Source organism: Pangasianodon hypophthalmus, chromosome 28 (genome assembly GCF_027358585.1).
Source record: "Pangasianodon hypophthalmus isolate fPanHyp1 chromosome 28, fPanHyp1.pri, whole genome shotgun sequence".
Taxonomy (NCBI): Eukaryota; Metazoa; Chordata; class Actinopteri; order Siluriformes; family Pangasiidae; genus Pangasianodon; species Pangasianodon hypophthalmus.
In genome coordinates, this window is record NC_069737.1 from 5293547 (window position 1) to 5306676 (window position 13130).

Below are 13130 nucleotides of genomic sequence, written 5' to 3' on the forward strand. Positions count from 1 at the left end.
CTAGGACGTGTGATTGATTTGAAACCGAAGATGGCAATTCAGATCACCTCCAGCTCCTAAAGCAGACAGGGTTCTGAACAATGAGTAAGATAGTCATAGTCACATGACTGGTTCTACTTAAGCTATGTGCATTTGTTCAGTATAAAGTATACAGAGCATATTCCACATTCTATTCTTGAAAAATATCGACAGTGTACTTCATTTTCCTGTGACTGTAGAACGTGAGATTTGTAAACAATTTGCACATTTGCACAAGAAGTTTTTAAAACACTGCATTAGCAGAAGCTAACATGGCTGACACACTTTTCTAAGCTTCTGCAAATCCTAAATTATGAGATCAGCTGAGCAAAGAATCACCATGAAAAATTCTGAATGATGAATGCAAACGGAATAAATGGTGTGATAAAATTTAATAAATGTGATTACATTTCTTACAAAGAATAAACTGGGTGAGTCAGTAGATAGACAGCATTAAAACCGAGTATATTTACCTCCAATCACAAGTTCTCATGCACACACTTCAAGGCAGACGTAATTCTGCGGCTGTGCCGTTTCGTCTTCGAGATTTTCAGTCCATGTTTCACGATTTGTGGTGCGACTAAAGACCGCTGGATTCAAAACCTCTGATTTCTTCCCCGATACTTCCGCACTTGGAATAATTGAAAGCCCACTGTTGTACTTGCTCGGTCAGTTTGTGCAAAACATTTCCTTGTCTTGTTTGACTTGGCATCACATTATACAGTTGTACAACTACAAAGCACAAACCACACACGGAGTTCAGGAAAAGGCTGCTCGAGTTTACTAGAGTCAAATCATTTCCATGAAACTGTCACAAGCTTTGGTTTTAACTTCACCTTTATCAAGCCCCATGATCAGCGTCAACATTAAACTGTTCCTTCTTCTGTCCAGTTTGTCTTGTTTCCATGGCCATAGTGTTCTTAGAAGAATGTCAGCTATTTTAAGAAAATTTTTAGGGCGGTTGCTTTCAGACCTGAGCAAATTTTTTAAAAAGTATGAATATTCTTTTATCACAGTACAACCCAGGACATAAAGTTGACGTCTTAGGGTTCTTCAATTTTGAAGGAACCCTTAAACATTCCTGGAAGAACTCTACAACATAGTCGTGGTCTATCGGAGAGTGTGTAGTACCTCTTAGGAAGCTGAGAACATTTAACTATCCAAAGAACCCCTGGAGAACCCTCCATGATCCAGATCACATTTCACAATTAGTCTTTTCATTATGCAGGCAATAACTTTTTAAAAATGAGCAAGAAAACCAAACATAGAAAGTGTAGGAAGTTTCAAAGTCTGGATTTTTTTAATGAGCAAAGGGCAAGACCTACATAATTTTTTTTAATTCAGAATGTGAGAAACTTCTAATATGGAAGGTTGTTCTGATTTCCGTCAGGACGATCCTCTGGTTAGCAAAGTGTACTTGTACGTGTAATTAGCTAGCTCATAATCTCTTATGCTCAATTTAGCAACTGTAGGTAATATATCTTTCTGAGTGAATTGAACTTTAAAACGCAGATTGTTACTGTTAAAGACTAAAGTTGAGTATGTAATACGTAACACGCCTCAAATCCTTATGGAAATGTTCTTCCTCCTTGTCTATTTGCGATTTTAGGGTAACTTAGCGACAACATCCTTCCCAAGTACTTACATCCATTTTGCAGGTTCTTGGAATTGAGAGTACAGGCAGAATAAAAAGTTTGATAGCTCAATACAATGCCAAGCATTTAAACTAAAGTGAACTAATGGACTTTAATAGCCTACCAAAGTTGGTTTTTTTTTTTTTTTTTTTTTTGGAAATGAACAAATTACCTCACGAGTTATAAAACAGGACGAAGATTGCTCTCTCTTTCACTCTCTCGCTCACTCACTCAGCTAGCAGCAGGATTGGCGCTCAGCCATGACAGTCGTAGCACAGTGGCATTTTCCACATGATGCTGCTCATGCAAAATTAATGACGGGAATGTCTCCAAAACACCTAAAGAAAGAGAGAGCGAGAGATTAGAGGGAAAGATTTAATTACCCGTATCAAAACAGGAAGAACGATGCTCCAGGTACCCAATCCTGCCAATCACTATGCTAACCATGTTTTTGTGTATATTTACATCACCCTGGCTACCATACCTTTGGGCAGAATGTGGGTTGGATGTGAAGTGTGTGTTTTTCTCGTGTCAGAGTGTGTGTGTTCTCAGCGGGGTGTGTGTAATGTGGGGTTTTTTTCCTGCCGGCACTGTTGTCGTCCTCAGTGAGCTCTTTGTCCAAAGCCCTCAGGGCCTGTCAGGAGCTTATCTGTGTTAGATTGGGTTTGTTTAGCCTGTGTGTGTATGTGTGTGCACTCGCCTTTAGATGATGTTTGTCGCGCTGCGCCACTTATCTGATTTCACATCTCACAGAACAGAAACAGTGCAACTGTTGAGCACAGCACCACACACGCACACACACACACACACACACACACACACACACACACACATACACACACAGACACTCCTAATTAGGACTCATTATTCAAGTACAATAGAGCATAGAGATCTGTGCCAGCTTTTATAACCGTGATAATAAATACTTGGAATTTAGGAGAAAAAAGATAAATATTGAATATAACAGAAAGAAGCTTTTTGAGCTGAGGTGTAAGCGGAGGTATAAGAGTCAGTGTAGAGAGGAAAGATAGGAAGAATGCTGATGGATTTATGAAAGAAACAGTGATGCAGATGATCCAGTCTCTGTATGGTTCCATACTAACCCACTGAGCTATGTGTAAAAATAGTCCACTAGCTGGAGTAGCTGTGTTAGCTAACACTGTGTTTAGTACACTCCTGCCTTTTTTCTCTACAGCAGATCTTACGATTTAATTTAACATAACATACCATGAAAAGCGACTTATACAGGAAGTGAAGTCAGACACTTCGATAATGATCACAGTATCTTACCAACAAGAAATCACCACACCATAAACACACTTTATTTTTTCAAAATGATTAAAACTAACCAAGAAAAGATTTATCTTAGGAAGGGAAAATACCTTTAATAGTCAAAGGAATTTTATTCAGTATTTCTCATTATGAGATTATTATACAACAAATATACACTTATTACTTTGTCATATAATTGTGCTTCTTTCTAGAAATAAATGCTTTAATTACGAGACAATTTCAAACTTAGACATTTGGAATAAAATGTCTAGAAAAAGCTTTAATAATCAAATCTACATGAAATTGATTCTATTTGGGATATTTTTCATTTTAAATATAGTATATATTGGTTTGTTTGGGTCCCTGAAGGACTAGCAGTTTGCCTTGGCGCTCTCACCGCCACGGCCCGGGTTCGATTCCCGGCCAGGGAACCACACACGACAGTGCCAGTCCCATGCCCGCATTAAACTGGGGAGGGTTGAGACAGGAAGTGCATCCGGCGTCAAAACTGTGCTAAATCAAGTACGCTGACCAATGATCCACCCCTGACGAGAGCAGCCGAAAGAGGAACAAAAACGTATTGCTTTGTTTGTTTTTCTTTTTGTTGTGAGAGACTAATCAAGAAGAGAAAAAAATCCCACTTGCATCCCACTGCTGAGGCTTATACAGTAGAGTAGATACTGATTTTTTTTTTTTTTACGCAGACATAATTTTAGGTCATGACCCTTACACTACAGTCTGAGATAATGTACTTTATGGTTTAGGATATGATCTCTGTGTGTTTGATATGTGCTTTTGGCATCATTTTGTTTCTCGGTTTCCAAAAAGCATCACATTGTTAAATGGTAGAGCGAGCATCACTTTGAACTCTCTCTCTCTCGCTCTCTCTCTCACTCTCTCAGTTAACTGTATGATGTTTTGGGGATGTGGGCTCAGAGCAGTAGCTGATGCTGACTATTTGAAACAAAACCCGTGTGTGTAACATTTGCTGTGTGTGTGTTCCAGAGGACCAGCTTCCTCCAGGATTCCCCACTATAGATATGGGTCCTCAGCTGAAGGTAGTGGAGCGAACGCGCACCGCCACCATGCTGTGTGCCGCAAGCGGGAACCCTGACCCCGATATCTCCTGGTTTAAAGATTTCCTCCCTGTTAACACCAGCAACAACAATGGCAGAATCAAACAGCTCCGATCAGGTAAAGTTCTTCATCCTTCTGCCAAAAATGAAACGAGAATTCCTTTTCCTTTCACTCCTGTTTTTTTCTTTTCTTTTAAACCTTCCTCTTTCTCATCTAACTCTTTTTTATTTTATGTAGATAATGCCATGAGTCTCTCTGTGTTATATGTGTGTGTGTGTGTGTGTATCTGTCTGTCTGTCTGTCTGTCTGTGTGTGTGTGTGTGTATGTGTATGTGTTTGTACACCCATGTGTGTTGCTTTCGAGGCGTTTTTTATTTTGATCAGCGCTTCCATTATTACCCATGACTCACTGCTGTGACTGCACACTTAGCAGGTTTTATATCATCATCCTTATTTTTTTACTTGTACCTTCTACTGCTCCATCACAGTAAGTGACCAGGCATACTTGTGTCTGTTTCTTTTCTTTCTTTTGTTTTTTTACTTTCAATTTCTTCTCTAAAATGACTAATTTTCAACATTGGGCTTCATTCAGAACAAAGGACCTCCTCCCCTCCCCCACCTCCACATGGTTCATGCTGTTTTTTATTATATTCGTCCAATATAACGACCAGTGACGAGTCCATGTGTGACTTCTAAAGCAATCCCAGAGCAAGCTGATTGAAATGGCTGTTGTGTGACCTTCGTCCATGTAACCCTGCGCTCACACTAGCAAGCAAAGTAATTTTTTTTTTTATGCCGATTGGTCGTGGAATCTAAATGATTTGTTGACGCATGTCCCCCAGTTTCTACCTCACTTTAAACAGCTCATAGCTATTCATAAAAGAGTTACATTTACTAAACAGAAAAAATGTAATTTAAAAAAATTATACAACCACAGCGCTGTTGAATACTCGAATCTGATTGGTCAGGAGGTATTGATTAACTTTGTATTACAGCCTCTCTGACAGGTTTATATTAGTGCACTCATTAATGCATTGTCTATAGTAGCCACTTAAACAAGGGCTTGTAGGGTGGACGCTCCACATAAACGTATTTACGAATTTGTTTGATCATTGATATGGTGAAGTTTTCTGTAAGCACTGTTGGAAGGAGTCTCCAGTGTCAGCACTTTGTAACAATCAGAGGTGAAGCTGTCAGTTTTCCAGAAGAAGGGCTTTGCTGTTTTCTGTTTTATTAAATGTAACTGTAAACGGATAAAAAGAAATTACATTTGTCAATTACACAAAATGGATAGTGTTGGCCAATTGTTGTGGTTTAAGATGAAGACAACACTGAGACATGCTGTTATTGGTAAATAACACATCACACTACCCTGTTGTTGATTATTTTCCAATAACAACATGCCCCCATCATGTTATATTCTTCACTTAGTAACATAAGCCAAGGCAAACAGTTCCACTCAAGACAGGCATTTAAAGTCATTACTTTTAGTAGTTTTTTAAATAACTAATCAAATTTGGAATTATCGTGAATAAAATTAAATTTAAAATATTTTAAAAAGAAGATTACAACTAACAATGTACAGAAATATCAGAAATATGAAACTTAAACTTAGGTTTGTTTCCAGCAGGGTTTCCCTCATCAGTGCTTCCAATGAGACCATAAGAAAGATAATTTTTTATCTTTTTGAAAGAAGAACTTTTAAACATCAAAAAGCCATTGAGGATTTCTTTTTTTTCTTAAACTGTAACCATGCGAGGTTTATAGATTATTTGCCAGAACAAATTAGTCGCTACTATTTAACAGCTAATTTCACAAAACTCTAAAAAGCTGGACAGGCCACGCCCATAAGAGGTTCAGGCCACACCCATACTAAAAAAAACTGGAGGCGACATCAGTGACTTGTGAGCTTCTAATGTGATCGCAGGGTCACATTTACATTTAACACTTCTCGTCAGTTTGAAACATTTTAAATCATGAGTGGAGTTGTTGGTGATAGCATAGTGGAAGATTTTCCCATAATCCCGTAGCCACAGTAGTGTGTTTGTGTCGTTGTGTCTAGCTTTCCCCGGCCGCTTGTGATTCCTTGCTTTGCTCAGATTTTGCTTCTCTTGTGAAATGCTTGTGAAATTTTCCTTATACTCCCTGCCCACTCAGTTTATAACCCAGATAATTGGAGTTTGCTATATTAGCTAAGGGGAGATTTCCTAATAATTTGATCTGTGTGATCACCTGACTCTCTAATGTGTCTTGTCTTCACTAGTCTTGTTTAACTTCCTTTCTCTTGTTGTGAGCAGCACTGTGTGACGTTATAACCCTATTATTATTTTTTTTACATGTACGCCTCTTATTCTGCTGTGCAATAGAGTCTTAAGAATTAACTGTACCAAAAAAAGAAAAGAAAACAAAAACCTGTTCCTAAACATAAGGAATATAATCATATTTTCTATGCTGTCTTTCTTCTCTCCGTATTTTTTAAATCTCCAGAGTCCTTTGGTAAGTGCGTAGCTCTGAAGCACACATCACCCCCACTAATGTTTCATGTCTCTCAAACTCTTATTAAAATGCATGGCATGCATTTTACTAACAGTTAGCACAGTTAACAGATATATAGCAGACACACACACACACACACACATAGATATATATATATGTATATAAAAAGAAAAAATCACACGCACCTGGTTAAGGACACATAAAACGAATTGTTATGACTGAGCAGGACAAATGAGCAAAGATTTTCTGATGTGTCCCTCCATGTGTGGACGTCCCTTCTCTCACTGACTCACTTCCTTCACCCCCCTCCCCCCAGTACCATACTACCTTTCTACCTGAACATAAATGAATCCAGGTTTTAATCAGAGGTCTTAGGTTGTCCAAAAAGATGATCCTAACTCCCTCTAAACACCTAAACAATTTCAAAATGGCACCTTCCTTGCACATAACCAGTGTAACACCTTCCAAACTGCTTCCAATGATAACCTACCTGTTTTTTTGCCAATAGAGGAAATCATTCTCTCTGTCTCTCTCTCTATCTCTGTCTCTCTTCTCTTTCTACAGTACCTTAATTTTTTTAACATACTCTGTTTAAAGAAAAAATAACCAAACAAACAAACAGAAAAAGCTAATTTGATTCTTCTTCCAAAGCCCCCAGCCTCCTTCCTCTCGTACTAATGCTTCTTCTTTCCAATCTTATTTGCATTCATATTATCCACCCAGGTGGTACTCCAATACGAGGTAAGAGAGCTGAACCGAAGTTCACAGAATGAAAAACAAAACTTCATTCTCGCTGTCCTTCCATCCCGTCCGCCTCCATGTATATGTCTCGTCTCTCCATCTCAACACCCTGTATCATCCCTCGCTCCGTCCCCTCCTACCCAGACCCTCCTAAACCCTAAACACCCCCTTCTCCATCTCTTTCCGTTTCCTCTTTCCATTTGACTTTTGCGTATCTGCTTTCATTCCTCACTTCATTTCTTTTTTTCCAGTTAATAAATTGCGATATGCTTACTGTGACACAAAGAAGCATATCCAGTGGCGTTTTCTTTATTTTTCTTTGTTTGTTTCTTCTAATTATTATTCTTTATTATTATTATTCTTTATTATTATTATTGCTTTTGTTCTGTCTTTCTTTTTGGCCATAGCGACTCATGTGTCCCTCTTTTTGTCCAACTAAAACAACCAAACATTTTTCCCCCCTTAGCTGTTCTTGCACACTCGTGCCATACGATGACGGACTCGCGGACAACTTCTCGCCTCTCCTCTGCCACGAGAATTTTTTTTTTTCAAGAAAAAATACTGTCTATTTATCTTTTTAAATTCTCAATCTCTATGTGCTTTCCTCTACCTGTACCCTTCTCTAAAAAAAGCCCAAACAACCACTTTTTTGATAAAGTTTCTCCGGTGCTTTTTTTCTTCTACCACCTATTTTTTCCTTCTTACTTTTCTTGGGTTGAAGGCTTTCCTTTTTGATGTTTTGCTTTTTTTATTCTTCAGGGTTGGGGAAAAGCTAACAAAGGGTCTGGCAGAGCAAACTGAGGTGCCCGTTTTGTGATTTTTGTCGAGCAACTCAGGAGGTGGAGACGTGGTTTGATGCATATATATTAAAAAAAAAAAAAAAGTTTTTCCTTTGGTCATGTGACACCACACTGCTGATCCCATTGGTGGATTTTTATGGGTGTCATTTGTAGCTTTGAACAAGCTATGGCAGTGGTTGGTTGATTTCTTGTTGGCCATTTTGACCTGAATTTTGACCTCTAATGCACCTGCGTTTTATTTTTCAGCTAAGGGTTGTCAAAAAAAGGTTGTAAGTTGCACTGACATACATTTCTTGACTTGCATGTCAATCATTTTGGGACAGAGGGTGATGTAATGGTCTGGATGATGATGAATCTCCTAACACAATTTTTCAAAGCCCAAGCAGCAAACATCTTTTTTTTTGTCGCAAACAAAATTTTTTTTTTTGGTTCTTTTTGCGAGTCATGGGCCATCTTTGAATAATTCGAATTTATGATTGACTACACCAAATTTTCTAACTCAAGTGTCTTTTTTTGGACTGTCCTCCCTGGTTATGCTGCTTTTGTATACTGTAATCCTTTTTTTCGTTTGATCCATGCTGCCCTGAAGCAGTGTCATTCATCCTCTCCCATGCTGAACAGTCCTGTCAGGTGTTGTATATTGCAGGGCTCTATTCTGTCCCTTCGAATTTCAAATCCTTTTTTTTAATTGTACTGGCAATGCTAGCAAATAGCATCCAAGTCATGTTAAAGCCAGAGCTAAAGTGCTTTAGAAACCCTGCAACATGTAGACTGTATGTTCTCCTTTTCCATCAATGTGATTTGTACAGTGTGTTGTAAGAAGAGAATGATCAGTGCGTAATTTGTGTCGCCTCAAACGTCTAATGCAGTGCATGGTCTGAGTCCAGTCCTCTAAAAAGTAGTGAAAAAAATCCATAAAATATACAATTATAAAATAATAATAATAAATAAAAAAAAATACACTAGGCATGTGCTGATATTGCAGTTTCATATCACTGTAAATTCCTAATCTTTTACTATGGATTGTAACATTATAAAGTTGTGCCTTTTGTATATATTATAAAACTACTGACTGGAATGACTTTTTCAAATTTAGCCAAAAATAATATCCTAAGGAAAATCTTTTCTTAAGTGCTTAAGCTTCTTCAGTTGGATAGAATTTATCTCATGAGCACAAATGCTGACCCAAAATGTTGCCTACTTAAAAAAAAAGTCATTCTTCAGTATGGCTTTATATAAAATAAGTGATTATCAGCACATGCCAAAGCCACACTATTTAACCTGGAACTCTCCAAACAATTTATTCAGCTAAAATGATCACGATTTCAGTGATGCAACTAGACAACAGAAATAAGGCACTGCATTAGAAATGACAGGGCGATTGCTCATTTTTACAGCGAGCATTTAAGAAGGTTTGTGACTTTTTTTTTTTTATGCTGTTTTATGTTTTTTTTTTTTATGGTTCAGCCTGAATCCAGCAGAAATCAGCAGGTGGCTGATATAATGATTTAATATATAGTGTTTTTTTAATTATAATGTGTTTTTTTTTTTTTAGAAAATTATACAAGAACAGTTAGTTAATATGTTTTTGCGTCTATATATATATTTTTTACAATACAAAGGGAAAAAAATGTGTGAGAGAGAAAAATATCGCCGATGTGACAGAAACAGGAATTGTCAAAACGTTGCTTTGCTTAGTCTCTTGTTGCACTGTGAGATTTTTCACCTTAACACCCGAATCTGCCCCATACTCTTTCCCGCCATACAGGAGCACTGCAGATCGAACAGAGCGAGGAGTCAGACCAAGGAAAGTACGAGTGTGTCGCGACTAATAACGACGGCACCCGCTACTCGGCTCCTGCAAACTTATATGTCCGAGGTAGGAAAGCCCCTGGGACAACTCTGTGCTGATTACTGGGCTAGTGTACTGTAATGTACTCAATATATAGAGGGAATTATTATAGCATATTGAACAGAAATGATCAGGATAAATGGATCATTGGGTCCAAAGTTTCCTGGCTACAAATTTTGTAAGTATGTTTGTTGCATTTGACTCTCCCTCCTTGAGTTTCGCCTGTTTTTTTTGTTTGGTTTTCTGTTAATTCTCCTACTTTAATGCCACGATTGCCTGGTGTGACACTAATTACACTGACCCCTAAGCTTGCAGCAGGTTTATGGGATGTACCCATGTTTATTTTTTTTCCTACAGCACGCTGAATCCAACTCTCTCTTTTCTTCCCTTTTCTGCCAACAATGGAGGGAAAAAAAATCTTAATTAAAAAAACTTTCTTTTGACATAAAATGTACTTGAATATATGCAAAGTGAGCATATGTTTCAAGAAATATAAATCTGTTATAAATGTGACATTAACCCTTTGACTTGCTTTGCCTTGGCACAAAACAACCTGACTGAGAGAAGTCCAAATTATGTCCGGTTATTTTACAATCATTACTTATCAGTAATACTTTTGTTCATTTGGCCTCTGAGGAACTAATATGCTAAATTGTCAACATTGGCCTAAATCAAGGAAATATAAATGATGTATAGATATTTTATAGATTATACAGCTAAAGAAAAATGTTTCCATTTAAGCCATATAATCGTTTTGCATATAAGAGACAGTGATGTTCCTATGTAGGGCAATATAGTATCTTTGAGCTTTGTGATTTGTGGATTTTTTTAAGTAAAGTGCTGTTCAAAAGTCTTAATTATTTGTAAAGAAAATATATATAAAGGAAAAATGCTTTTATAAATAATTAAATAAAATATTTTTAATTATTCAGATTATTATAAAATGCTGTAAACTCTAAAAACAGGTTGTCCTTGCAACAGTTTTTATACAAAAATATCTCTTTAATATAACATACAAAAAAATTGTTTATACCATTAATTTTTTTTACTGCAGGTTACTGCAAGAGACAATATTTATATAAAAATTAGGTTAACAATATTGAATATTCTCAACTGTTACTAAATCTAAATGGTTAACAATAACATACACATATTCACTGTCTACTAATTTGCAAAATATTACAGTTTCCCAAAAGCAGATTTGTAACTGTGTATGTCAAAGGGATAATGTTGCTTAATCGATTAAAAATAAAATGAAATCTATAATATGAAATACATTTATCGTATTTATGTAAAGTACAGGATAATGATGTATAACAAATATTACATAAACATAGACCTAAATGTTTCCTAATTGTAAAAGTTTATTTTTAATCATTAATATATGTATCATAACGAAGAAGTAAAAATATATAGACGTGTGTTAGCTGAACCATGGGTCTAAATCTCTACTGTAACTCATGTACTGTAGCCAGAGAGGGATGTTTTTACATTATTATTCAAGATTATGTCCCACGTATTTTATTGATAAAGTTATTGGCTTTAATCTTTGATAAAGTTAGATGATAAGGATGTAAGCATATGAAAATTGCAGATACCGTATAAGTATAATTTAAATGACAGAATCATACTTGAGGCAGTTTGATATGTCCTACATGGTGTAATGGTAATGTTAATCTGCTTACACAGCAAAATCAGAAAGTGGTGAATGAACGTCTACTGGCATGAATGAATGATATTGTCGTTGATTTTATGTAGCAACAGTAAATTATTTGATTATTATTTTGTTTGTTTGCCGTACAGTACATTACTCATTAATTACCATGACATTAATGGAAAACCTGAACCCACCAAGAGATATTTGAGTTTGGAGGGTTTAACTTTTAGCTGTTTTTATGCTACAAAATGGGCGTCAGTGGCGTTGAGGACTTTATTGTATTTAAATCAGACAAATATAAGTAACTAAATGTTTGGGTTTGGAAAAGAAAGAACTTGGGGGCAAGACAGCACATAGAGCAAAAGAATTTACCCAATCTTTTGGCTTTGTAGTTGATAAAATTAACAAAAACCGTGTTCCCGTCACCAGAATGTAGCTCCATTTAGAACATTCCATAGGAATGATGGATTTCCAGAGTTTTTTTATGGCCGTATATAGCCAGCAGAGGTGTTACTGTGTAGCACTCTACAGTTAAACTGTAGGTGTTCAGTCAACTCTGGTGACTTTGCTGTGTAATATCTTAAAAGCTAGGCAGTCTTTTTTTCTTGTCCCTGAAGTACAGAAGTGTAGGATTCTCTCCGAAATACCAAATGGCCTTCCTCTAACAGATGTGTATGAGTAGCAGTTGTACATGGCCTTTTTACTCTCTCTGTGTTTCCCCTGTTTTTTCTCCTTTTGTCATTTCATTGTGTTCCGCATCAAAATTTCCTACATTCCCCAGAGCTGCGAGAAGGTTGGTGTGTTTTTTACTTTCTAATCATCTCATTGTACTGAACTCAAAGAACTCAAAAGACAAAAAAAATAAATAAATAAAGCAAAACATGAAGTAGCTGCCTTGAATTGCAAACATGAAACTGCCACCACAGCTGTCACCAATACAACTGAAATGAATGCACATGTGTGGTCTCTCTTCCTTTTTTTTTTTCATTTCTGTTTCTTGTTCTGGTTCCTTTTGTATTGTTCTGTCATGGATACGGTCCACTTTACCCCCTTTTGTTGTTGTTCGTTGTGCTGAATGCACATGGCCTTGGCTATTATGATTAACCGTCTAAAAAGTGCCGCATGTCAAGAGAGAATGTGTGTCGTTTGCCGAATGCAGCTTCTGCATGACGAACAGGTGCTGCTCCACCTATGGACCACAACCCCTGCTAGCTGTAGATCTTAACGTCAGTGTTCCTGCTTAGGTCCTCAAATAAGCTCAGCAATTCAACAAATACCTTCTCATCAGTTTGGCAACAGCAAAATCAATGCCATACACATATCTCTCATACACCTCTTGAATTGAAGTTAAGGGATAGACTCCTGATCCATCAGGACCTTGGGCATGGTAAAGTTGTTACTGAACAGCTGTTCAGCAAGGAATCATCATCAGTTTGGAAAAATGAAAGCTTGAGCTTTAATAAAATAAATCTCTTTGATTCAGTAAACAATTTTCATCGAGTCAGCAAAAAAATTAATTCAACAAATTATCTTAATCAATGTATTAATAAAATCTCAGTTTAGGAAAAAAAATCTTAATTACG

General features: G+C 36.8%; 1 protein-coding gene across 22 annotated transcripts in view; it reads left to right on the forward strand.

Annotated features, from left to right (window-relative positions):
- LOC113545745 (receptor-type tyrosine-protein phosphatase delta) overlaps positions 1 to 13130 on the forward strand; it is a 370010-nt gene that overhangs the window by 297575 nt on the left and 59305 nt on the right. For 12 of the 22 annotated variants that reach the window (XM_026945226.3, XM_053230763.1, XM_053230771.1 and 9 more), the window contains 4 exons: positions 3930 to 4118; positions 7221 to 7238; positions 9807 to 9917; positions 12329 to 12340. In XM_026945226.3, coding sequence (XP_026801027.1) covers positions 3930 to 4118; positions 7221 to 7238; positions 9807 to 9917; positions 12329 to 12340 — 330 coding nt within the window. The remainder of the gene's footprint in view (positions 1 to 3929; positions 4119 to 7220; positions 7239 to 9806; positions 9918 to 12328; positions 12341 to 13130) is intronic. The other 10 variants (XM_053230769.1, XM_053230770.1, XM_053230780.1 and 7 more) reach the window with 3 other exon arrangements.